The sequence below is a fragment of the Sturnira hondurensis genome, unplaced genomic scaffold (assembly GCF_014824575.4).
Source record: "Sturnira hondurensis isolate 20B ecotype Veracruz unplaced genomic scaffold, ASM1482457v3 Scaffold0022319, whole genome shotgun sequence".
Taxonomy (NCBI): Eukaryota; Metazoa; Chordata; class Mammalia; order Chiroptera; family Phyllostomidae; genus Sturnira; species Sturnira hondurensis.
Window position 1 is genome coordinate 4,588,700 of NW_028094950.1, and position 27,955 is coordinate 4,616,654.

Below are 27,955 nucleotides of genomic sequence, written 5' to 3' on the forward strand. Positions count from 1 at the left end.
TAATGTTAGCATTTTTAATTCACTAGTTAAGGACATACACATCCTTTTCTCACTCAACATACTTTTGCTGATGGCCAAATTCAAGATAATTTCTGTGGCTTTCTTCGATCCACTCCCCAATCAACTCTGTGATACAGTATGTTTAATTGCCTGTTGGCATCTCCAATCTCAGTATCCCAGGAGCACTTCGAACTTGGTGTTTTCAAACAAAAAAACTATTATTTATCCTCCCTCCCTGCCAAACCTGCTCAGTCTACTTATAATGACATTTAGCATTAAGTGTGAAAATTGTTTTTGAAAATTAAACACAAAATAAAACTGTATAAAGCATAGTAACATTGGAGTGGACACATTAGAATAGAATAGTTTTTATAGTTTTGTACATTAACAAAAGATAGACAGGAAGAACAGATTAATAGCCAATTTCACAGCCTAGAAACAGTTACACTGTTAGGTAAACTCAGTTGTTGATGCCAGGCGGAAGGTTTGACTTTGGTTTTTTGTTTTTAAAGAATTTTATTTATTTATTTTTAGAGGGTTGGGGAGGGAGGAATAGAGGGAGAGAAACTTCAGTGTGTTGTTGCCTGTCACACGCCCCCCTACTGGGGACCTGGCCCACAACCCAGGCATGTGCCCTGACCGGGAATAGAACCAGTGACTGTTTGATTGGCAAGCTAGCACTCAATCCACTGAGCCACGCCAGCCAGGGCTGACTTTGGGTTTTGACCCTGCGTTTGGATTTGGGTTTGGATTTGGGCTCTACTAAACCTGGGTTTGGATCTGGGCTCTACTAAATTATAGCTATATAAGCCTAGGCAAGTGTCCTCTTGAGCCTCAGTACCCTCTTTTGTAAAGTAAGGACGATTGATAAGGGTGTTGAGGATTAAAGAAAGTACATCAAGTATTTCTCTCAAAAGCTAAGTGTGTATTCAACAATGTTAATTCTACTCCCCCATATTACCCAATCTTTTAAAGCTCTTGGTTTTATCTCTTCCTGTCATCTCTGATATTGCTGTTGCTTCTTTTTTGTTTAGTGCCCCTTATCTTTTAGAGACTGGACTCTTTCCCATATTCTGTTATATCTCTCCTCTACATTGAGGCCACAGGGATGTTTTTAAAACATAAATCTGAGTGTTTAAATATATTATCTGCAATTCTGTGGTATTGCCCAGTTTTGCTGATCTGGAATTGTTTGATAGGTGAACTTATGAAATTTTTAAAATATTTTATTTATTTATCTTTAGAGGGGAAGGGAAGGAGAGAGGAAGAGAAACATCAGTGTATGGTTGCTTCTTGTGCATCCCCTGCTGGGAACTGGCCCCTGCCGGGAACTGGCCTGCAACCCAGGAATGTGCCCTGACTGGGAATCGAACCACGACTGTCTGGTTCACAGGCCCATGCTCAATCCACTGAGCTACACCAGCCAGGGCCAGCTTATGAATTTTTTTAACTTAAATATATTATTTATTGCATTTCATATAATTTCATGGTATAGTTCAGTATGCCTTTTTAATTGAGTAGGTCAAAATTAAGATTATTTAATGCAGAATGAATGTGTCTGTGGTAGTTGGAAGGAGTGGAATTGGGGATGAAGCAAACAGCCCACAACAGATTTAAAAGTAGCAGCAGTTTGCCTTTCTATAACCCAGTGTTTTTTGAGAATCCCAATTCTGTTATGTCTGTTCTCCCTGTTATGAGTTCCAACTTTGATAAATGGAGGTATCAATTATTAGATGCTCACAATAAAATTTAAAATCTAGAAATTTATAATCCTGTTAAAATGTATTTGATTTTTATCAAATTTCCTATGCACATACTTACCGTAATGAGCCCTTGGTTCTTGAACGTATCTTTTATTGAACTCCACATTTGTTACTGTTCCTGCTCTGATGGTGGTTGGTTCCTGTGAGGGGGAAATGGTACATTCCTTAATTGTGGTATTTTTCTTGTAAATAAATATTAAAAACTATGAAGAGCTTTGTGGATATATTGAAAATCCCAGAGGAACTCTTCCAATTTTGTGTATTCTAGAATATTTAAAAGTATTTTTGTGGGGAGCGAAATATCTCTGTTTATATGTCTCTTTAGCCTATTGGAAACAGTTTTACTGGTTTAATCTGTATTTAACTCTCAAGACTCTTATATCCATTATCATTAAATTACAAAGTGATTGCTATTTTAAAAGGCAGGATCCTTCCGTGTCTGTTAGGTGCAAGTTACCGTGGCAACCTAATAGCAAACTGCAAATCCCAGACTAAGCACACAGCAAATAAAAAACATTGTCGTCATGTAGTGCACTTCCTTCCGTGTGGTGTAGAATCTCGCATTCATTGTGAGAAGCTCATCACACTCACCTTTGGGCACTTCCCTCCCCACCATGTGGTTTGAAATATTTCCAAGAAAACCCAATATTTCTTGACTATTTCCAATATTACTTGAAAAACTGCTGTTTTCTATGAATGGTGAAATACTAAAACCAGTCAGCTGATATCTGAATGCCTGCTAACTGAGATCATGTATTAGGCAATAATTAAAACAGTGTCTGAAGGGGCGTTTAGTGTTGTGAAAACCAGGAAGTAATGTTTCTTCTTTGGTTTTCTGTAGTGAATGAATTACCACTCAGTAGTTGAGAAGGGAAATAGTGGATGGATGGGAGAGAAGGAAATATTGGGGGAACATGGCTTGGCGGTATTCTAGGGAATTTAAATTGGTGACAAGCTGAAACCAATACACATTGATTCTTGTTAGTAAATTATTTGCAGAATATATTGGGTTTTCAAGTTTTGAGTTGTGTAAGAGATTCAAAATAAACATTAAATTTGTCATAAAAGAAGATGTTGACTGTTATGTAATTGTGGCTGTGTAATGCTAATATTGTTTCTGAAGGCATTTGTTTAGGTTAAATGTCCTTTGCATATTACCTAATAATACCTTTGGAATGATACATAATTAGTCATGATAAATCAGGTTCTTCATTGCCTTCAGGCTAGGATAAAGTCTAAGTTCTTTAGTGTTGTTTATAACAGTTCTTCTCAAACTTTAATGTACGTAGGAACCATCTGAGATCTCCTTAGAATGAAGATTCTTATTCACTTGGTTTAGGGTGGGGCCTGAGATTCTGGCTATCTAGAACACATTCCCAGGAGGTGTGGATGCTACTTGCTGGTCCTTGGACTACACTTAGCATATCAAATCTGCAAGTCATTCTGTGGTCAACTTCTTTGCTGCTCTTAAATTTCTTGTTTACTGGCTATGCCTCAGAATGCATGGCTCTGCATCTTGGACCCGCTTACAGTATCCCCAATAGCAGCAGTTTGCAGGGTGAGGTCCAGGCATCTCCGAGACTCTTCACAGGCTCTAGAAGGTGAAACCAGTTTTTATGATAATAGTAAGATGTCGTTTCCCTTTGTCAGTTTCATTCACTTTTGACTGTACAGTGGAGTTTTTTAGAGGGTATGAGATGTGATGATGTCATTGCTCTGATGACATCAGAGAATGTGTACTTGTGTGTTGTTTAAAAAGTTTAACAGTTTCAATTTATAATATGGTAAATACTGATGTAAACAAAAGCTATTCGAATCCCATGGTGCCCTTTGAGATACCACAGCCTTTGAGAACAGCCCTACGGTGTTGGGCTGTGGACACAGAGACTCTGATCTAGAGCTTACCAGAGCTCTTCTTAGCCACATGACTGCCAAGCCAGTGTGGGAGTTCCAGCTCCCCATGTGGTCACCGTGGACACTGCGGTAGGGTGGCCTCTGTACTTTTCTGGGCAGTGGTAAAAGGCCACCTCTGGCACTGTGTAAGGGGGACTGGGAGGAAGTGCCCTATTACTGCTTGGTGGGGGTGGGTGTTTCAGCTGTCTAGGTGGTCTCCACTAAGCCATTATCATGGCTCCTTACTTGGCCCACGTAGCCTTCGCTGACATGAGCCCAGTTGGAATGTTGAGGTGGCTCTTAACAGCCTCGCCAGGGTGGAGGTCCAGGTTACCTAGTTGGCTAATGTTGGGGGGCAGGGTAGAAGGGGGCACAGTTTTTTCAGTGATAGTTGGCTGGAGTAGAACAATTCTCCCCTGAAAGTGTCTTATTAGACAGCCCTTTTCGTGATTCTTTGGCTAGCGAGAACAGCTTTCACTAGCCCCGCCCCGTCCCCTTCCTCCCCGGCACCTGCACCTGTCGGGGTTTCCCCAGTTGCTGTCTTCTCCGATTCTCGGAAATCTGAAGCAAATCAAACACCCAGGGAACTCACCCGGGTGTCATCCCTTGGGTGCTGACACCCCTGGCCAGTCTGCCTCGTTTTTCAGAGTCTTCTCATGCTTGCTTTATATGAAATTTTTAAGGTTTTTCATTGTACTACCTAGGAGAAATGGAGGGGAAATAATGCCTGTTCTGTCTTCATGGAAGTGGCCATCTCCATTTACTTTTATAAACTTGCACTAGGAGAGAATTCTAGTCCCACTGCATATTCCTTATGTTTTTGGTTGTACAAAGATATGGACAAATGTTAAAAATATTCGTATTAAAAAAGAACTAGATGTGATAGCTCCAAGAACTAGTCTTTGAAGAAAATGTTTAAAATTTTGTGAAATAAAATTTGCATGAAAGGAGTCATGACTACAGTTGGAGATTTTATAAAACAAAAGATGATTTTGTGTAGTAAATTTGGGGCTTTATATGATCAATATGGGGGAAAATAAAATTATGGAAAAATTGATTTAGGAAGATAAGTGAACCTATAAAAATCAATATACAAGATAGAAATTAGAGTGATTTTAAGAAGTTAACCAGTCTTCATTATCTACTAGCTTTAAGAGTAGTTCTTTCTTGCTTTCAAAAAACACTTGAAAGGTCATGTTATAGAGGTGATTTCAGAGCATTAAAAAGGTGGGAAAACTACTCATTTCTCTTAATGAATTATTATAATAAAAGACTTGACAAAGATTGCTCTTCAAAATAGTTCTTCCTAAATATGTACACGTATTTGATATTTCTGAAATTGGTTCTGTTGGTATAAGTTTGGAAAGCAGTGGTAAAAAAATAAAATGATTTAAAAAAAAAAAGAATCACTCTGTGAATGTCTTCCCTTCGCCCTCCTTTTCTCTCCCACATTTTCGAGTCCCTGTCCTCTCTCTCCGCCCTGCCACTTCTGGGTGACACCGCCCCTACCCCAGAACACACGTACACTCAGGACTGGCTTTCTTGACCTGCGTTCATATCATCTCTGCAAGGGAGGACTGACTAGAATCGTTCAGTCCAAATTCATGAAAGAGAAAATGCTGCCCAGGCTCCTGGTGTAAACAGGGTTGCTGTGGTGTAGTGCTTGAGGGGATGAAATGGATTGAGACTAAAACTATTCTCATATTCTTTTTTTGTGTCTTAGAAATCTTTGATTATCTGTGTCAAGGATTTTTCTCTATTCAGCAAACAGTTATTGGGTATCTATCTTTTGAGGTCTTAAGTATATTTTAAAGATAAACATGAAAGCAGTCAATAGTGACAACAATTAATTTCAATCATGGACTGTCAATTTTGACTTGAGGTGTAGTATTCATAAGTTTAGAAAATGTGTAACTTCATATATATTAATTTTTAATCTCTGGGTAAAAAGTAGTTGATCAGAATGGACCTTCTTTAGCAAACTGTTCAGGGAAGCATCTGGTGCTAGGCAATATGACTTAAAAATATACTTCCTTGGGAAAATAATTTAAAATTAAAAGTTTTATTTGATTGACTGTTGCTCTGTAACTTGTGAAAGTTGGAGATGATTGCTCTGGAATAATTTCAGAAAGCATTATGCCATCCCTCATAGATCTAGGAAACTAGAAACCACAGTCACACAAAATCTTTACCTTTTTTGAGTTCAGGAGTTAAAATTAGGTTGGCCCATATCAATAAAATCTCGGCCATGAATAATGGAAGTAAAATCAGCTAGTGTAACACATGCAGATGACTTCAACACGCACGCATTTATTGTGTAACGCCTCTGTAGGTTCGAAGCCAGGCACGTCTCGCTGAGCTGAATGGAGTCAGCCATGGACTGTGTTCCTTTGTGGAGGCCCCACGTGTCTCCTCGCCTTTCCTGCCTCTAGGGGCCACCAGCACTCTGTAGCTCACAGGCCTCTTTCTCCATGCAGACAATGATTTTTACCTGTTCAAAGTAAAAAATGAATGAACATAGTACTTAAAACTTAAGCTTTGTCTGTTTTTTTTTGTTGGTTTGTATGTGGAACAATCATATAGATGCTGTACTTGATTTACTTCACTGTTACTATAATATTTTAATATCTTTTCAGATATCTTTTAATATCTTTTCTGATGGCCAAAAGAAAGGAGGATAATTTCTGCTCTCCTGAAAATGCCAAAAGACCAAGACTAGAAGAAATAGAGGATCTTGCTCGAGATGGTGACGAAGATTTCACTAATGGTTCCTCTACTTTGGTAGGTACAAAATCACAGTTTTTGATTCACATGTTTCTCACGTCTGGTTTATATGTCATACTCCTGATAATTCAATATCAGGAAAAGCAATGTGACTTTTAAAAGGCTGAGGTAAATAACCTAATTCTAAAGATTTTGTTAATTAGAAAAACTTACTAGAGAAAACAGTGGTACAGAGAACTGGTTCTTTGGAAAGACCAATGAAAAAATGACAAACCTCTGATAAGACTGAAAAAGGGAATGTAAAATGATACAGCCACGGTGGGAAATACCTTCCTGCAATGCACAAGACTGCCCTCCTCCAACAGAAGTATTACTATCTGACTCACAGTATTGGTGTTGTTTATATGAAGAGACCTTATGATATGCTTACGGAGATACAAACTGCCAATATCAGGAAATGGTAGCTAAGACCACAGATCCTGCGAACATCAGAAGAAGAATAAGGGAATACTGTTCAGAGCTTCATACACAGAAGTCACACAACTTAGGTGGAGTGGAGCAATTCCTGAAAAACTACAAACTTCCACAATTTACCCAATATGAAATAGGTAGTTTGAATCAATCTGTAACAATTAATGAAATTTAATTTACTGTTTAAAAACTCCTAGTAAAGAAATTTTCAGGCTCAATTGTTTTGACTGGACAATTGTGCCAACTATTTAAAGACGAATTAATATGAATTCTACAGTCATTCCCAGAAATCAGAAGAGAAAGGAACACTCCACAATTCATCATCTTGATACCAAAACCAGACAAACAGTACTAAAAAAGAAAACTGCAGACCAATATAACTCGTGGATATGGACGTAAAAATCCCTAACATGATATTAGCAAATGGAATTCGGCAATATATAGAAGGAATTCTTCCCCATTGGGAGGTGTGTGAGAGGCAACTGATTGATATATCTCTCACACATTGACGTTTCTCTCCTCTATATCTCCCTCCCTTTCTCTCTCTCTAAAAGTAAATAAATAAAATCTTTAAAAAATTCTACACTGTGATGGAGTGTGGATTATTCTAGACATACATGCCTGGTCCATTATCTGGAAATCAGTCAGTATAATTCACCATTTTAACAGGCTAAAGAAGAAAAATCACATGATGGTATCACTCAAGGCAGAAAAAGAAGTTGACAAAATTCAGTACTTACTTGTGATTAAAATTCACAGGAAGTGGGAACATAGGAAACTTCCTCAATGTGATAAAGAGCGTGGAGAGGGGAGAGAATCACAGGGGAAAAGGGGAAGGACTCACATGAACCAGTATAAAGAACACATGGACAATAACTAAGGGGGGGCGGGAATGGGAGGGGGCAGGGCTGGGAATATAAGACAGAAAACTGTACTTGAACAAGAATTAAATAAAAAAATTAAAAGTTGTTGAATTAAAAATAAAATAAAATAAAAATAAGGAGCGTGGACAAAAAAACCTCCACCTAATATCATACTCAGTGGTGAAAGGCTGAGCTGGTTTTTCCTAAGCTCCGGAACAAGGCAACAGCGTCTGATCGTGACTCTTATTCAGCAAAGTGCTTGGACACCTAGCCAGTGTATTGAGGAAGAAAAGAAAACAACAGGTGTGAAGGTTTGAAAGGAAAAAAATAAAACTGTCATGATTTGCAGATGACTTGATTATCTGCATTGAAAATCTCAAGGAATCTGGAAGTAATCAGTGTGTTTAGCAGGGTTGTAGTATACAAGATAAATATTTTCTTTAAAAAGTCAATTTTCACATACTAGCCTTAGACATAGAGGTATTGAAATTCAAAACATAATACCATTCATTGTTGCTCAAAAAAATGAAATACTTAGGTCCAAATCTAACAGTAAATCTGACATGCTGAAAACTACACAGTGCTGATGAAATGGATCAAAGAAGACCTAAATAAATGGAGAGGCATCTTGTATTCATGGACCAGAAGACTCAACATAGAAGAGATAGCAGCTTTTCCTAAAAATGATAATATAGGTTTAGTGCAATTTCTTATCAAAATCGTAGGAAGATTTTTTAATAGATATTGATAAGCTTATTCTATAATTTATATGAAAAGGCAAAGCAACTATACAGATAAAACCATTTTGAAAAGGATAAATAAAGTGGGAGGAATCAGTCTATGTTATTTCAAGACTTGTGACATGCCTACAGCAATCATGACTGTGTCGTATTGGTGTAAGCATAAACATACAGATCAATGGTACAAAACGAGAGAATCCCAAAACAGACCCACACAAATCGTGGTAAACTTATTTTTGATGAAGGTACTAAAGACAATTCAGTGGAGGAGAGACAGCCTTTTTAATAAATGTCCTAGAGCATTTAGACTTAGGTGAAAAAGTGAACTTCAACCTAAGTCTCACACCTTTTGTGGAAATTAACTCATAATTGGGTAACAGATTTAACTGTAAAACGTAAGACTGTAAAACTTCTACAAACAAATATAAGATGGATTCTTGGGATCCAGAGGCAGGCAGAGAACTCTTAGACTTGACACCAAATCCAAAAACCATACTATGGAAAAAAATGATAAATCGGACCTCAGGAAAATTAAAAATGTTCTTTCTTTAAAAGACCCTGTTACGAGGATGAAAAGTCAAGCCATAGACCAGGAGAAAATATTTACAAACCACGTATCTGACAAAGTTGCAGTATCTTTTATACATAAAGAACTCTGAAAAATCAACAGTTAAAAGCAATTCAATTTGAGAATGGGCAGATCACATAGAGACATTTCACTGAAGAGCAGGATATATGGTGGCGGATAAGCACAGGACATGATGTTCAGTGTTTGTCACCGGTGCGTACAAATTAAGACCACCGTGAGCCTTCACTTCACACCCATTAGAATGGCCAAACGGGGAGGAGGAGGGAAGCAGTGGCAACACCAGCTGCTGAGAAGGGTGCAGAGAAACTGGGTCATTCATGCATCGCTGCTGGGAATACAAAGTGGCAGAGCCACTCCAACCAAAAATTACCTGACTCAAAATGTTAGAGTTAATGGTATTAAGAAATCTGTGATAATACTAGATTCTTTAAGAACTTTAGGATGAGTAGTTACTCATAAAAGTTTTCCATTTAATTTCATTTTACCCATTGTGTGAAGTTAACTTTATTCACTTGCTGTAATTTTTTCCTTTGGTAACACTGCTGATCTCTCTCCTGCCAGCAGACATTTCAGTGATTATTTTGAGTGAATTAGACAGATTGATTGCCTTTTCACGTTGTTTTTTTATTAATAGACCGCAGCAGAAGTTGGAATAATTGAGAGTATTCAGCTGAGAAACTTCATGTGTCATTCAATGCTTGGACCCTTTAAATTTGGCTCTAATGTCAACTTTATAGTCGGCAACAATGGAAGTAAGTGCTTTCACTTTCCTGCACATTTGGCCCTGAAAACTGTGTTGAGATTAGAATGCATGAACTTTTTGAAATAGGTGATGATTAGTACTGAAAATCTATGCTTTAGGTCTGTAACATGTGGTCATGAATGTTTTCAGCATTTGCTGCCATTCTATATGTTAAGAAAATGAATTCTAGGTTCATTATTTATGCAGTAGAGATAATTCCACACCGTAGAACTGTGGACAAGCTACCCTTACTAGCATTGAGGTAATTGAGCAGCCCTGTGTCTGCAGTAAAGCCCTGTGTCGTAAGTAAAGTGCCATGGGCGTCCCAACATGAAAGAAGGTAATTCTCGCTCTCGTTGCCAACAAAAGCATCAAGAGGAGATGGTATTTGTGCTGGTACAAGGTCTCATTGGGGATGAATAAACGGAGATGTTCCAGGCAAAGACGGCTCATCAGCGAGGGTTGGGAGGGGTGGAAGTAGATGGAAGTGGAGAGAGGTGAACAACTCTGTGGCTTTCTCATACCGTACATGAGGAACAGACAAAAACTGACATGGAGAGTCATATCGTAGGAGATGCTGCTGAGGATCTTGAATGCCATAATGAAGGTTGTGGAGTTTTGTTCAGAAGTCAGGGGGAAGCAATTAAAATTTTTGAGTGAAGTGATGACATGTTCAAGATTTATAAAAGAAACTGGCCACATTGTGGAGAATAGTTTAGAAGGGGGAAGACAGCGGAGTTGGAAAGACCGGTAAGGTAACTTTTGTGATAGACCAGCCAGGCATGAGGAGTTGGCAGCCTGACCGAGCCAGTACACAGGGAGAGGAGGCTAGCCAGAGGCTACAGCTGGTGACACCCTGAGGGCGTGAACCGAGGTGCGTGCAGTCCCGCAGTCTGGTGAGCTCTTTGCTTTCCCTGCTCTGTGTTCCGCCAAGGGGAAGGGGTCTTTAGGAGGAGAAATGGACAGAGGGGTCAGTGCTGCGGGGGCGTCGCGTGGGACAATAAGTGAAGAAAGACAAGTGGATACTGCATTTAGGTCCTTTCTCATTTTGAACTTTGAAACTGATTTTATGAGTAAAACTTAAGAAGAAAGAAAACAAGTAGTGGAAGCTGTGCATTTGGAAGGGAGAAGGTTAGAAGAGGGACTTGAAAGGCATTCCAGAAACCAAATGGATTAGCCTGTGGTGCTAACTCGCACTGGATTGTGGAAGCTGATGGGCTGATCATGGTCGATTGGATTGGTTGATTGCGGAGTTAGTAAATGGTATGATTGCTGGGAAAAAAGAAGTATGCTTTCGAAGAGCTAACAAATGAATAATATTCACATTAGTAATAATTATCCAAATATTACATGAAACATTCATGAGCACCTGTTATGGGCAGACATTGGAGACATAGCATTAAATAAAGTAGACAGTATTCCTGTCCCTATGGAACTTAAGTTCAAGAGTTGTTTAAAAATAGTCTCTGACTTCTAAGAATTTGTGGGAAAAATAAATTGTAGTTGGAATGCAATAAAAATTAGATGAGTTAATTATGTATGTATAGTTTGTTCATTTAATAGGCTGATGAGCCAAGATACAACGGGTTTTTAGGTTGGAAAGGTATCAACCATTCTTTCCATTTCCATATTAGTGGCAAAAATTTAATTCCTGAAATAGAATATTTTTTTCTAATAACATTAGCTAAATATCTTACTACATACACAACTGTTTTTGTTTAAGTTTGTTGCTTTGACACTGGAAGAAAATAATAATTAAAGTAATAGCACTTACAGGGTTAGACCAATTAACATTTTTATTCTGAAAATATTTATATCAGCCCTGGATGGTGTGGCTCAGTGGATTGAGTTCCGGCCTGCAAACTAAAAGGTCGCTGGTTTGATTCTCAGTGAGGGCACTTCCCTGGGTTGTGGGCCAGGTCCCCACAACCAGTTGAGGGTTTGCAACAGGTAGCCTATTAATGTGTCTCTTGCACATTTGATGTTTCTCTCCCTTTCTTTCTCCCTCCCTTCTCTAAAAATAAATAAATAAATACTCTTTTTTAAAAAAAACGCCTTTAAAAAATACTTACGGCAGATCCTTTTCTCTTTCTAATGAATGTGTCTTCTTCAACACCTGTCACTTTAGGTGGGAAGAGTGCAGTGCTCACAGCTCTCATAGTTGGTCTTGGTGGAAAAGCAATCGCTACCAATAGAGGATCTTCTTTAAAAGGTTTTGTGAAAGATGGACAGAAGTAAGTGTTTGCTTTCTCCGTGTATTGTTCAGTTTTTTTGTAAGAAGCTGTTTCTTTAGATTCCCAGTCCCTGCAGACATTGTGGGAAATGAATGGCCTTCCCGGAACTGCAGCTGAGGAATGGTGTCTTTTTAGTCCTTCCCCCGCCCATTTCCAGCGTGACCACTGCTGCCTGTTGTCCTTTGCAGACAAAAAGCTTGTGCCTGCCCACCTACAGTTTTGTTTTTATTACCTTTCAAGAGAACAAGCAGTGGTAAATCTGTGTACTTGTGTTTAAAGCAATATTTATGAACATTAGGCTTTCCTGACTCTTGTACCAAACCCAGCTTCTGCGAGCCCGAGTTGATATGCCGCGGGCGGAAGCAGAGTCCCTGACCAGCCAGGGTGTCCCTGCACAGAATTCCTGCCTCCAGGCTTCCAAAAGAGTGTTCTGCTCTCTGTCTCTGCGTTTACAATGCATCCTTCACCCAGGTGGTTCGCCAGTGAGTTGAATATGAGGACCACAGTCACAAGTTTATTTGCAATTCATTTTGACCCCTGAAGGTGAATTAGTCCTATTGGGTTGGCCAAAAAGTGTGTATGCACACGTGTTTTATTTTTACCAATAACTTTCCTGATTTGGATGTTTTGAGTGTGTCCTCTGTCCCACGTGGTGTCATGTTGATTGTTCTCAGTTAATGTCTCAATTTGGTCACTATCAACTTCAGCTGGTCGGTCCAACTGTGGAGCATCGTCCAGGGCCAGTCTCCCGCATGATACCTCACAAACCGCTTTGACGTGTTCGGTCAGTCACAGAACCTTCTCCGTACACTGCACAAATCTTTTTTTGCATTTCACTTGTATTTTTACCTTTCTAGAAATAATAAAGTATGATATGCTGAAAATGTGTGTTTTCTTCCATGTTCAATATTAAAATGACTACACAAAAATTCACCAATATTGGTAAGTTTTTTTTAATGCATGCTGATGTGACAGCTGTCACAGTACAATCTCACAAAATTGTTTTGAATGAAGTTAAAGAACTAAGTGCTACTAGAGCCATCTTACAGAAAAAAACAAATGGACTTTTGGCTAACCCAATATAACAGCCCCCTTTGGCTTCAGGTTTACATTTCTCCGTGTTAAGCTTGCCTTCACATGTATCTAGTAATTGCCTGGTTTACATCATCACAGACTCATGGCCTTTTGCCCATTAGGAGCTCTCTTCAGGGTGATGTCCTTGTTTTTTTAATACTGCCCCAGGTAGCTCCGCAGGGACCTTGTTTCCCCTGACAACCAGACTTCCCAGCCTCTTGTCGCTCCCGAGTGAGGCTGCTCTCGCTGCTCCTCCCTCCCTCACGCCCGGTGCCTAGAACAGCCCGAACTGGGACAGTTAGCAGCAGTGCCTTTTTTTTGGTCACACAGCAGATTTTCCTCTGCTTGGTGTTGTATTCATTTAACTTCTTCCATTTTATGGCTAAAAAATAGAACAAAGAGGGGTGTGAATCGTGATTGCAGGTTTCTTATATGTCTCTTCGAAACCTTAAGAATCTTACGCCAGAGCCAGGGTTGCAGGCTGACTTAGGAGAAACAGGGAATAGATAACACAGAAAATCATTTCCCATGCCGTGTGGCCTTGGAAAAAACTGTTTGGTAAGAATCCTCTAGCGTACATTTTGGTCTCTGCTTATCTTCTACAGGCCTCAGCCCAGCATGGTCTTCTCCCCTGAGGTCCCCAAACAGAATTATGTCTGAAGTAAAAAAATTAGTTATTTTAACACTTTTAATGATCCCGACTCAGTTTTAATTTCATTATATTTAACTACATAGTTCTTAGTTGTCCAGATACCTCATCTACTTAGTCAGGTAACACATTGATCTTTCAAAATAGAAGCTTCTAGAAGAAATTTTTTTGTATCATCAAATATTTTATGACTCAGTTAAATTTTTTTTTTTTTTTCCATTTGGAAAGTACCTGAACCAAAGCAGAAACTTTCTCTGAGACTTGCTTTTGGAATACCATTGAAAGGAAGAAAGAAAGGGGCTAGTTCACACAGTCACCAGCTTTTGAAAACACAGCTGCCTGTAGATAAGAACATCAATATATTTTAAACAGAGTTAATAACAGTTAAAAGCTTTAATGTGAGCTTGGTCACCTTTTTACTGACCTTGTCTGAAAAAGTAGCTATAAACAGCTTTTCCAGACCCATTACCATTCCTTTTGTTCCTTTCCTCATTTGAAACATTTGGTACCTGTGAAATTCCCTGTATTTTATAGTGTCTGATTCTGTCATCACGTTTTTAAAGAATCAGCTCACTGAACTTTTCAGTTCTGTTTGTAGTCTGTTCTGTGTCTGAAATCGATGTGGGTCCCTCTGTGCCTGAGGAATGGCTGTCAGTCTGGGACAGGCGTGAGGTGGCTTCTGATTCCGCTTCCCCCATGTCAAACATTACACTCTCCATCCATGTTACCTGGGCCTTGGGCTGCCTTAGAGGTGCTTGCTTAGCATGGTTAGGGAACACCAGAGAACTGTTTCTGAAGCCCCTTGACCTGGGGCTCAGCCCCCTGATCACCCGCCAGCCCCTCTTCAGTGATACGGGGACAGTGAATCCACTCTCCTCTAATACATTGCCCCCATAGAACCCCCTCACAGTGGCCCCAGATCTCACACACATCTTCCCCCGCCCCCTTCTTGACCCAGCCCCAGTGACGACGCTGGGATCTTTGCACCAGTCCTGTTTTGCCATCAGCTGTGGCATTGGGAGTGTGTTATGGAGGGACAAAAACTCAAGGCAACAGAAGTTACTGCAGATGAGCTGGCTACCCAGAGAAGGGGCAGATGCATCGTATTTTTACGTGGCGTTTTCTTGGCTCCTACATCCCATCAGTGTGTGCTGCCAGTTGCCTTTGTGCAGATAGGTTCTTCTTGAGTTGAGAAAGAAGCCACGTGCGCACAGTGGCACTGCTTATCATTCTGTGTTACTCTGAAAGAACTCTCATTGGTGGTTGTCTCTTTTCTCTTAAGCATCTCCTGAATTCACAGACACTGGGCTCTATGGCCCTTGACCCAGATTCAGCATCAGCCCCATCACTGTGGTTGGGAGGTAGCCATTACAGCCCAGCTTAGCTGTCTCTTTCCCCTTTTACAGGTTTTTATTTACTCACTATGAAGCTTTTTTCTTAAGCCTTAATTCTGTTTAATAACTTGACTTTTCTATATTTATTATAAGAAAGTTTTCACAATATGAAAGGTAGCTTTAAAATGCAAGCTATAGCTAGGAATGAAATTAATAAAGTGGATGTTAGCTAATCGAAAGATGTTTGATAACTCGGAGAGCGTATGTCATTATTTTACAATGTTTTCATGAAGTACATTCACTAATAGTGGGTAATTATGCTAGTTAATGAAATAAATATTTTTTGCTTTGTATTATAGGTCAGCTGCTCTTCTTCATCATACTTTAGTTAATGGTTCTCAACCTTGAATCTTCATGAGAATCAACTCAGAGAGCTTGTAAACATGCTGTTAATTACAGCTTGACGGGAGCATATCTGTCTTCATTAGGTCTTTCTGAATAAAGGAAAACATACACCAGCTTACTCATAGTAGCATTTGAAAAGGAGGTGTATTGTAGAGATGCAGGGGTCTATATCTCGGAAGCTGCTGGAAGTGCAATTAATTGGGTCTCATGAGTTACCAGAGAGACCTCAGAGCCAGGTGTCCTCTGTCTCTGGTTTTCCCTACCTGGTTTTCTGTGCCTTTGTCTCTAGGCCTCTAGTGTCCCTCTCCCTTCTTCAGGCCGTGCTGTACTCCTCCACTAGGCCACCTCACCAATCCTCTTCATGTGACTAATGACAATGGGTGTGGGGGAGTGTTTGTCTCTCTCACTGTCTCTGAAGAATGTGTGCTCTGATTATTCAACAAATGTATTTCTGTTATCGGTAGAATAGTCCTTTTTAAAAAAAAATAAAGCTTCCCTTATTCTTCCCTTATTAATTTTTGGTTAGGTCTGATGTCTTTAACATTATTCTGTAGCGGCCTATCAACCGTCAGCCTCTGGTGTACAGTGACTTTTCAGATGGAGTAGCCAAATTACTTGGAAGTTTGCGACATCGTTGCAGCGTAGTGTGATTGCACTGATCCTTCACGTGACCTAACCTTGTTGCTTCAGCTCAGCAGATATCTCGATAACGCTGAGGAACAGAGGAGACGATGCTTACCGAGCAAATGTGTACGGGGACTCCATAGTTGTGCAACAGCACATCAGCATGGACGGAAGTCGGTCTTACAAACTAAAAAGTCAGACAGGTTGGTGACGCTTTCTTTTCTATTTCATACGAAGTATTCGTAAATACCCAGTTCAAAAGAGTTAAGTGATTGTGTTGGGATTCATTGAAAAAGGCACTGCTTATCTCTCGAGAGCTCCTTGTAAGATGCTTCATTGGCTGCACAGATGCTTACATATGTGTGTATTTACATACACATGTACATGTGGTCGTACCACAGCAGAACCGCGGTGAGCAGCATTTGGTCTGTTTGAAACAGCCTATGCCATTCTGTTCCCACCTGCAGACCTCCTTTCACACCCGTAGCTTCTCTCACATGTGGAAAGAAATAGGTAGCAAAAAGTGGGAAAGGACATAAAGGAGGAGGGGCTGAGTGTTCAGAGTTAGTGAAGAAAGAGGTGAGAAGGAACAGGAAACGTGCGGCTGTGGAGAGCAGCACGGTCACTGCCTCTGGGCCGCTTGCCCCGGTGCAAGCTCGTGTGTCACGCCAGTTCATTCAGACGTGTGCACAGTCAGTGCTACCTTCCTGATGGCCACGAAAGTAGTTCTTCTCTGCAGTTATAAATAACCACTCTGGTTTTGTTTGTTTGTTTGTTTTGTATTATTGCACTAGAAATAGTCTGGTCATTTTGTCTTTCTCATAACTAGGTGCCGTGGTTTCTGCTAAGAAAGAAGAGTTGATTGCAATTCTTGATCATTTTAACATACAGGTAATTGCCAAACTTGCGTTTCAGATTAATTAATGTACCTGGTTACTTTTTAAAGTGATATAGAAAGAATTATAGTTGTCTACAGGAAGAATAATGTATAACTATTGTTAGTTCCTTAAAATTTAGTAATTCAACAGGAATTTTCAATACACAGTACTGTGATACCTTTAATTCTATAGAGCAGTCAAGGACAACTGGTCTGTACCAGTGTGTGCCAAATTTATGACCATAAAGGCTGGCTATTCCTTTGCTTTCTGCTCTCCTGGTCAGAATACCATCATAGTTTCTTAAGCTCAGTTGCCAAATTCTCATTGAAAGGAAATCTATTCTAGAAAGATAAACCATTTTCTTTATGTATTTTGGAGATATTGATCATACCTTTAGAAGATAGGACTTGAGTCCTTTCTGCTAAAATATTTTGATTGGATTGTTGGAAATAGGGCACCTATAGTCTTACAACATTAATACTGGTGGGGGGTAAACACAGACAACTGTAATTGAACAATAAAATAATTAAAACAAAACCAAAAAAAACCATTAATACTAGAATTGTTTTTGAAGGTCACCGAATCTGGGCCCTTTATGTTGTAGGTGAGAAATTGGAAGCCAGAAGAAGTAAATGTGCACTTACGGTTGTCTAGGTGTGGTTGCTCGCAGTGCCTGGTTTGGGGTCCAGGCCTCCCTGTACATTCTAATGCTCTCTCCATGGTGCCACCCTGCCTTACTCCAGGGTTAAAAACACCAAGACTAGTCACCAAGGAAAAAGAACAGTTGCAAGTGTGGGTCTCTTTCCCAGTTTGCTTTAGAGCAAAGCTGTCCAGAAAACTTTCTGTGATGATAGAAATACTCTGTATTAGGCCATCTGGTGGGGTAGACGCTAGCCATGTATGGCTCTTGAGCACCTGAAGTGTGTGACTGAGAAATTAAATATTTTATCTTATTTAATTTTACTTGATTTAAATGTAAAAGGCCACATGGGGCTAGCATCCTGTGTGTCAGGCAACACATGTCTGAAAAATAATTATTAAAATCTGAATAAAGGCAAATGCAAATAAAATGGAGACTGTCATATGAACAGTTTGTCAAACAAAATCAGGAAGACCAGAAGTGAAGAGTTTGTGGAGTCCTGGGTGTTGGGCGAACCTAGAGGCACATCCCGCACAGCCGTCCTACTCTGTCCTTGCCTGGTGGGACGATCATCCCTGCCTGAGGCTTCTGGTCCTTCTGTGCACAGCTGTGCACGTTAGAAAGCTCTTGTGATGTGAGAAGTTGAGTAAAGCTTGCTTCTCTACCTTTCTGGGGGAAGGTAAAACATGTTTGTTCCCTTTCGAAATATTTGAAGATTGTTATCATGAGTCCTTTAGTCCACTTTTCATATTGTTCTAAAGGTTCAAGTTCATTGATCAAAATACAGAAGGTCTAGAGCTGCACGTACTCTTCCAGCAGCCAGAAGCCCTGTGTGGATATAGCGCACTTGAGATCTGAGTGGTGCAGACTGAGATGTGTGGTGTGAAGTACACACCAGGTCTTGAAACCTAAAGCAAGGGAATAAGTCAATTTTTGTATTATTACATGTTAAAGTGATAAGTTTAGTCAGATTAAAAATGTTATTAAAATTAATTTGCCTGTTTCCTTTCATATTTTTAGTGTAGATACTAAGCATTTTTACACTATATGTGTGGTTTGCGTCATATTTCCACTGCACAGTGCTAGTCTAGAATAGCCAGGAGGGAGGAGGGTCTTGACTGTGTTTGTCTGATTGTGTTTATCTGGCTGTGCCTCCCCTTTTGCATTTTATCTTAAGATTACCCATCTGAGCTTGCTGTAGGGTCTCAAAGGTAAAACTGCAAAATTCTTAATTCCTAGAGTAGGAACTAGGATCCCCATTTCAGAAACAGTAAAAAAAAAGATGTGGAGAAAAGAATACAAGCTTTGAGGAAGCTCTTAATCTGGAGTTGGTGGTAATATGTCTGTCATTAAAGCTATTGCCTTAGGTCTTATTTTTAAGTCAGATGCAGCATGTCATTAAGATGCAGAGCAGACCTTGTTAAAAAAAAGCAGTCAGTCTGGTCTACATGTATAATAAGAAAAATGTGATATGCAGAAGTATCTTTATAACTGCATAGATTTTTTTAAAATTATTTTAGAAGATCCAAAATTTTACTTAAAAGGAAGGTTTTAGACATTGGTAAACTAACAAAGTACAATCAGCATTTTACAGATGGTAAAAATGAAGGAGTTTAAACTTTTTTTTCATTTATACTGGCCTTACACGTTCTATAATTTAGAAACAGGATTATTTTCTAACATACCTTTTGCCTTGTTACTAACACCAAAGATATAAGATCTTTTTGAAACGAGTAATATTTTTTAAAAGCTGTTTTCAACTATACTTTTGAAATGTTACTCTACTGTTACCTTAACTGTACTTTAACTTGATGGCCAAAGGCGGTTTAATGCTTATTTAAAACGGCTCTCCCTCTGAAAGATAGAAATGACTCCAGTATTTCTATTCCTTTCACAATGTCTTCATGAAGAAATAACAATAAATGGGAAATTTGAAAAACTGTTGTAAAAAAATAAATAATACTTCTCATATTCTAATTAGAAAGAATCTAAGTGGGACATTTTATGTTTGGAGGAACTAACTCCCTTGCCCAAGGCTACATCGGAGGGTGCAGAGCCCACACTGGGTGTCAGGTCAGCTGGCTCTCGTGCTGGGGCCGTTCCCACTCTCGTCTGATGGTTCACCAGTAGCTACGAGTGACGCTCTGTAAAACAGACGAAAGAAATGAAAACTTTCTAATAAACCACTGTTCAGAGAATTCTTGTGCTTGCGCCCTTGTGTAGTAGCAGAATATTTAGTTTTGACTATAGTATTTTAGTGTCATGAAATAGTAAAACATTTTCTCTGCATTTAACTTTTTTTTGTATATTTATCCTAATGCTCTAACCATTGGCTACTACTTAGCCTGCTTGATGGCACCCTAGGTCAGTTGTATTGTATATTTCAGTTCAGTTACTTTTAAGGCTTCAAAGTGATGTATTCAAAAATAACCTTGGGTTTGTTTGTTTCAGGTGGATAATCCAGTTTCTGTTTTAACACAAGAGATGAGCAAGCAGTTTTTACAGTCTAAAAATGAGGGAGACAAATACAAAGTAAGGAGTACCAAGTAAATGTAACTTAATGAAAAAACACATTCATAGTTTAAGCATATATTCTGGACATAATTCTTGTTCATATGATAAATATTGAGGTTTTTTATTAAGCCATTTATTTAAAACAATGTTGTAGGGCTAATTTAGGAAATTGTTAAGTGGGATCATACATTAACATTACCAAAAATGTAAATTTTTTGGTAAGTCCTTGTATCTACTTTTCAGCTTTCAATTCTGAGAGAGAATTGGAGTGTTACTTTCTAAAACTAATCTTAAGGAAATGCGAGGGAATAATTTGCTACACATACATAACAACTTTTACACCTTAAATTATTTAAAACTTAAAAGGTAACAAAATTGTGACTACTACTAAAACTTAACAGTGTAACTTTTGAATGGATTTAAGTATTTCCTTTTCTAAAAATTTATAATGCACTAAGATCAAGCATACAAATGTTTTCTCTGTTTCCATAATTGCCTAAAAACTGGCAGAATTAGTGAAAATAAGCTCTCACAATGGTATTATCATAGCGAAAGTGTTTTCTTCTTACGAAAACACTTTCCAAATGTGCCCTGGCTGGTGTGGCTCAGTTGGTTGGAGTGTAGTCCCATAACCAGAGGGTCATGGATTTGATTCCCTGTCAGGGCACATACCTAAGTTGCAGGTTCATCCCCCAGTCTGGGCACGTACAAGAGGCAGCCAATCAATGTTTCTCTCTCACATCAGTCTTTCTCTCTCTCCCCCTTAACTCTCTTTTAAACAACAAAACAAAAAAAGCCCTGGCTGGTGTGGCTTAGTGGATTGAGTGCCGGCCTGCAAACCAAAAGTTCACTGGTTCTCTTCTCAGTCAGGGCCCATGCCTGGGTTGCAGGCCAGGTCCCCTTTTGGGGGAAGTGTGAGAGGCAAACAATTGACATCTGTCTCATACACTGATGTTTCTCTCCCCCCTTTCCCTCTTTCTTAAAAAAAAAAGGCAATGATAAAAATATCCTTGTGTGAGGATTTTTTTTAAAACAGCTATTACAAATGAGCATGTAGTTGTGAACCTATAGGTTAAGTAAATTTGGAGTCTAAAATAAGACATTTTTTTTGTGGTTATGTGTACTTGCTTAAGTATGTTTTTCATGTCTTACTTTCATAATCGGTCTAAAAGTTTTGGAGACGAAATTTTTTTTTATAGTTCTATTCTATGAATGTTTGCAAACTCCTAATTGTGTTTTGTTGATACAGTTTTTCATGAAGGCAACCCAACTCGAACAGATGAAGGAAGATTATTCATACATTATGGAAACAAAAGAAAGAACAAAGGAGCAGATAAGTCAGGGAGAAGAGGTTTGTAAACACTTAATGCAGTTATTTTTGAGATCTTATAAATGGTACTGTAAAATTATAGAACTATATATAGATACCCATCTGTATAAAAGTAATAACATTCCAAAGCATTCTATGAAGTATATGAAGAGTGGTTTTTAAATTCAGAGCATTTATTAACCTTTACTTTTTGTTTTGTAATAATGCGTATGTACACATCTTCCTCTATATAAATTGAAGGGCAGAGCGGTATCACATATGGTTATCTCTTGATATATGACTGATTGGTTTGACAATAAGATATCACCAGTTCTCACTATAAGTAGCTTAAATTCTTTTGATGGGAAAATAAGCAAGGCTTCAAGCTGATATTAAACATAATATGCACTCATAGTTTTATGTGGTAGATGACTCTTTCGTTACATGAATGAAATGTTAACATTAAGCTCTGATAGCTTGGGAGCAGCTGGCACGTCAGTACTCCCAGCGTGGCAGCTGGGCAAATTTGCTTGAATTAGAAACCACTGAGGCCAGCGGGACTTACTTACATTTGTTTTTGCATGTGCTGTGTTTTGTTCTCACACCTTTTTCGTATTCCTGAAGATCCGCCCTTCTCTTAGGTAATCCAAGGTCTCAAAGTCATGTGGTTTATGTTTTAGCTGTTCATTCAGGAAACTAAGTCCCACCGATTTTTGTGTGATTCTGTATCTTGTTCTTTTGTTACTTAGTCAGTTTTATACCACCAGTTAAGCTTCTAGCAACTTCTAGCTTGTTCTTTTGAGACAGAATTGTACTAATGATTGGCTTAGGTCAAATTCATTAGTTGTTACATTGACCTTTTTACTTCAAGTTCTCGAGGAATGTATATTTAAAATTAAGTCTATAGTTGTATAGTTCATTAAGTAAAAACTTGAAAAGCAAGGATGAGCATATTTATTTTTATTCCCCACATCATCCCTTCAAACTTGGCATATGTAGTAGTGGGCAAGGGGTACTATAAACCACAAGACTAATATATAGCATACTTTTCTGGAGTATCAGTGTTATTATTGGGTTGGCCAAAAAGTCATTATGGTTTTTTTCTGTAAAATAAAAGACACCTTTCTCATTTTCACCTCTAATTTTATTGATTTGGATATTTTGAGTGTGTCGGCTATCTCCCACATGGTATAATGTTAATCGTTCTCAATTAATGTCTCAGTTTCATCCCTGTCAACTTTAACTGGCCTGTCTGACCGTGGAGCATCACCCAAGGAGAAATCTCCAGCACAAAAGATCGAAAACCACATTTGGCACGTTTGATTAGTCACAGCACCTTTTCCGTACACTGCACAAACCTTTTTATTTGCGTGCATGTTTACCTTTCTTAAAATAATAAAGCGCAATGTGTCCAAAATGTTGCTTATTTTCTTCCATCTTCAGTATTAAAACGGCTACACGAAAATTCACCAATTTTGATATGTTTTTAAAAAATGCATGCTGATAGGACAGCTGGCACAATACGGGCTAACAAAATGTTTCGAATAAAGTTAAAGATAAATAAGTGCTACTAGGGCCACCATACAGAAAAACCAAATGAACGTTTTAACCAGCCCAACATTAGGGAAAGGAAATATCTGTATACTGAATCAAATATATTTGGTATCTGTTACATTTATTATTTTAGAATTAATAAATCAGGACTTTGAAATACCCACTTTCTTCACGGTATATTTTGTCATTAGCAATCTAAGACATTTTGATTATGAAGTTTGAGAAGTACTTCCCTGTATCATGTGGCTAAGTTCCTTATGCATGTGCACGTCATGAGAACCACTTTTTCCAGTCATTAAATGCCCAGTGTTGCTGCATGTATTGAGAGAGAACGGAGTGAATGTAGAGAGATCAGTGAAGAAGGTATTATCTTTGTCTAAAGAGACGATGCTGGTGTAAGTTAGGGGAGTGGCAGCAGTGATGGAGAGAAGGGTTTTGAAATGATTTTCTTTTAAGAACGATGAATTCCATTTTGAACAAGTTCATTTTGGGGTGCTTATAAAGCATCCAAATAGAAATGTGAAGTGGGAAGTTGGATGTGTGAGCTGAGCACACAGAAGTCAAGCCTGGCCTCAATAACAGTTTGGGAGTCATCGGCATGTTGTTGGTATTTAAGCTACAAGCAATGTGTGAGACGGAGGAGTGGGAGAAAGTGGGCCCCAGCCAGGTGTGGGCTGTTAGAAATGCTATTGGAAGTCGTAGAAGCCAAGAGAAGGAAAGGCTTGAAAAGGAAGTAGTCACGACTGTACTGAGTGGGCAGGCACCACAAGGATTGAGAAATACACACCTGTGTTTAGTGACATAATCTTCATAGATGTCTGTGGCAAGACAAGTTTCAGTAGTGGTGAAAACAAGGCAGATTGGTGGAACTGAAAATGTGAGTAAATGGAGGAGAGGAAATTTTCATGAAACATGGATGAAAAGAGGAAACTTTTGGAGGAGGAGGTGGTGCCCAGGGATACGTAGTGGTGGTTTTATTTGTAAGTGGGAAAGATAAGTAAATAAAGATTTAAATACGATAAAGGAAGGGAGTGAGGGAAGAAGAGGAAGTAGAAGATGAAAAGATGAGATGACAGTTCAATTAATGGAGATCTGAGAAGGCAGAGGGGATGGCAGAATCCACAGTTCAGGTAGGCAGTGGGGACTGGGCTTCAGGATAATGAAGACACCTCTCTTGTAGCGGCAGGAGGAGGTGACTGCGTTAGATTTGTTGATAAGGTTATTAGAAGTTGGAGGAAATATCTTTCTCGTGGCTTTTAAATTCTCTGAAGTAGGAGGCAAGGGAATGGATGAGGGATTAGTGGGGGGGGAGGGGTAACATGAGGTTTGAAGAGAGTAATGATAGATTGAAGTAATCCTGGAGAATGAAGTGACTTGGCTGGGGAAACAGTGAGATGAACACTGTAAGGTCCTGTGCACTGGTCTGTAAGCATGGATGAAGGGGAGAGGCTGTCTGCCCACATGTACAGGCTGTAAGGTCTAGAAGCCACTTCAGAAGCTGTTTTAATGTCATATTTAGTATTTGATGATTTCATTTATTAATCATTAAGAGAGAACTTGGATAACAAAAACTATGCCTTATTTGATTTTTGGAAATGAATTTCTTCCGAGCTTTCCACTGTGTTTGGAACGGGTATGGGGTATATTTTGCCCAGAAGAACATTTTGGTCTGTGTATCAGATATGGCGTAGAGGAGAAATGGTAAACTCCTGTGATTTGTCTGTACTTGAGTCATCTTAACTCTTTTGTTACTTTGTTCTTCATCTGAAGAGTACTTGAACATTTTTATAGTGCAGAAATTAACAAAAGTATTGCACCTAGTAAAATATGCCAAAGAATCAAAAATATTTTTATTTTCACCTTAAAAAAGTCATTTCCTAGCAAATCCTTTTAGTACATGTTTAGTAGTATATTCAAAAGAAAGACATTTGTAAAAAGTCTTGTCTTTTCCGTGTTAGTAAAAAATGTATCCTTTTTTTTTAAAGCGACTTATTGAACTGAAGCGCCAGTGTTTAGAGAAAGAAGAACGTTTCGAAAATATTGCTGAATTAAGTACAATGAAGACTAATTTAGAATATTTGAAACATGAAATGGCTTGGGCAGTGGTAATTTTCATTTAATTATTTGTTCACTTATATTTGTGTTATACAGAGTATAGTGGTTACAGAGTGATTTGCTGTGTAATTTCTGTTTAGGTCAATGAAATTGAAAAACAATTGAATGCTATCAGAGATAATATCAAAATTGGAGAAGATCGTGCTGCTAGACTTCAAAGGAAGCTGGAAGAACAGCAGGTAATTAGTAGATTTAGTAGGTTGAATCATGCGATTGCTGATACTAGACTATTTATGACCTACAAAAGTAGCAGTTTCAATATGTATGTATATATATATATATACATATATATATCTGATTTGACTTCATTATCAGGTGAAGCTGACCTAAATTTTTGTTCAAGGACTACTGTGGAACTCTCTTAAAAACAGTGCACTCTTTGAATGTTACCGGCCTGTGGAGGCTAATGCTATAGGAACTCTAAATTCACGCATGTGGACTCTGGTACTTTGTTACTGACTAGAAATGCTAGAGCCTGAAGCTTTTCCTTTGGGGTCCACTAAGGAATAGAAACATAAGATGGCTTGAGTAATAAAAGAGTGCTAGGGTAATATTCAATTAGAACAGCATTGGAGTTAAGTGTCATGTTGTGCAGGACTTCAGAACTGAATGTGCAGCTTGTAGAGAACTGAGATTTAGGGCCCAGAACCCTCAGGGGGGTTCATATGGGTAAAACACACGTGGGATTAGTTGTTAGACCTGATGGGGTTAATTTCGGTCTGAGATCCAAGAGCCCAGGCAGAAACCGTGTCATTCATCTAAGATTCCAGAGTCTTGCACTTAGTCCTCGAGTCAGAAGCTGGTTGAGTGGTAGATAAAGGCAGTCATTTTCCACTGGGGTCTTCCTCGTGGAACTTTCTCCCATAGCAGATCCACTTTTTACACTCGCCTTTTTATTCATTTCTAAACAGCTATATTGAGGTAAGATTCGTATACCATACATTTCAACAAAGCAAAATTGACAGGTCAGCGGGTTTCTTAGTATGTTCACAAGGGTGTGTGGCCAGCCCTGTGGGATTCCTCACGCTGTCATGCCACAGGTGGGGCTTCTGGCGACTTCTCTTTGTACAGGATATGCCCCTCCCCACCCGGTTCTCAGCGTGGCTGACCTAGCTCTTCGCATTTGGTTTTACTTAGGACTTGTTGTCCCCCAGGTGTGTAGTATAGGATGTAATCTTTCCCACCTTGCTTTTTTTCTATATTCCTCCAAGTTAAGCTGATAGGTCTTTTTTTTTTAAAAGGGTTGTGACATTAATCCATCAAAGGTAATAGATGAGTATGTAAAAATAACAGAAATGCTAAAGGTAGTCCATTTGTGTACTTAGTGATCTCTGGGGTGAGTTTCTCACTTCCTGTTCAGGTAGTAAATGGCAGTTCAACCCCACCCACTCTGGCACCTTGTCTTTTCATTTCTGAGAGAATATTCCAAAATTTTCACTCTTCTTCTCAGCCCCATTTCTTAGCTTGTCATAGGGAAAAGCCTTAAGTTACTTTCCTCTTTAGGTATTCACCAGTCTAAAAATGGAGTCCTGTCTGAGCAATAAATGCTTATGTTTTACTTTTTTTTTTAACGTGAAAAGGAGAATCTTGAGGTTAGGTGATATTTACAGCTGCGGGTGTTCGTTCCACTTTAGTGTTTGAGCACTGTATGTAGTATGTGGTAAACTTCCGGACAAATAGGACTATCTAATTTCATATTTGTGTTCTTCTTACTCTGTCTTATGTAAAAACCTTTCCCATAATCTATGCTTGGTTATTGGTTATAAATGATTATTGAATGGATGGTTTCTGAATAGATAGTATCTAAAGCAGACTTTAAACTTACGTGTTTAAATACCCTATATATTGACAATTCCATAACCTATGCTTCCTACTCAAAAGTTGATCCCCAAAACTTGATTCAGATACCTGTTTTCGCAGCTTTACATGCATTTTCCACTTGAAACTTAGCATGTCTCATTGAATAGCTGTGGCAGAGACAAATGACCCACATATCCTGAGATGTACACTGTCTGGCTGTCTCTAACAAAAAGTTTGCTGACCCCTGACCTAAATTGTTCTCATATTTGTCCCTTCTAATCCATTCCTGTTTTCAGTATCCCATTCTGGTCCCTAATTATTTTTGCTTCAGAGTGTATACTAACTTCTTACTAAAATCATCGCCTCTAATTTTTCTGTCCACCATGCCTTCCCTGTGCTTCCAAAGTGATTTATTATACAGATTTGGTTGTATCTCGTCTCCCTGCTTTTGAGAGGATTAAGCTATAAACCAATCATTCTGGGATTCAAGAGCCTTGTACCCCATCACCTCCTCTCTCCACACTACCTTCTCAGTTTAATTTCCAGAATATTTTTAATTCTCAAAATGGATATTAACCCCTTTCTGCATGCTTTCTCATGTGCCTCTATCACATTTCCCCAACTTTTCTCCTGATACATTTTGATTAATCTTTCAAGCTCCTGCTCAAATGCAACTCCTGCTTTGAAGGCATGCCTTTTTCTGGCAAACCTATGGGTTTTTTCTCTATGCTTCTACAATTATAAATAGACATACCTGACTGCAGCATTATTGCACTGAGACTGTAGGATTGGTTGCATGCCTGTTCTTTGCTAAATTGTGTCTCTTTTTTCTTTGTGTTACTTGAAAACAGTTGTTATAGCATCTTTGTATCCCTAGAAGATAGCTCATTTGTTGGAAACGTGGAATTAAGATTTAATTACATTTTACTATTGTATATAACTGTGCTTACTTGCTTGATGTCTTGAGTTTATTTAGAATGAAATTAAGTTTATTATTGGGATGTGAACTGTATATAATTTTATTGAAGAAAAATAAAACT

At 38.8% G+C, this 27,955-nt stretch overlaps 1 protein-coding gene across 1 annotated transcript in view; it reads left to right on the forward strand.

Annotated features, from left to right (window-relative positions):
- The window catches only part of SMC6 (structural maintenance of chromosomes 6), a 64,322-nt gene that overhangs the window by 1,790 nt on the left and 34,577 nt on the right, over positions 1-27,955 (forward strand). Inside the window, exons 2-10 of the mRNA XM_037035443.1 lie at positions 6,310-6,437; positions 9,678-9,795; positions 11,914-12,019; positions 16,172-16,308; positions 16,935-16,996; positions 20,075-20,155; positions 21,387-21,488; positions 24,986-25,105; positions 25,196-25,294. Coding sequence (XP_036891338.1) covers positions 6,315-6,437; positions 9,678-9,795; positions 11,914-12,019; positions 16,172-16,308; positions 16,935-16,996; positions 20,075-20,155; positions 21,387-21,488; positions 24,986-25,105; positions 25,196-25,294 — 948 coding nt within the window. The 5' untranslated portion in view covers positions 6,310-6,314. The remainder of the gene's footprint in view (positions 1-6,309; positions 6,438-9,677; positions 9,796-11,913; positions 12,020-16,171; positions 16,309-16,934; positions 16,997-20,074; positions 20,156-21,386; positions 21,489-24,985; positions 25,106-25,195; positions 25,295-27,955) is intronic.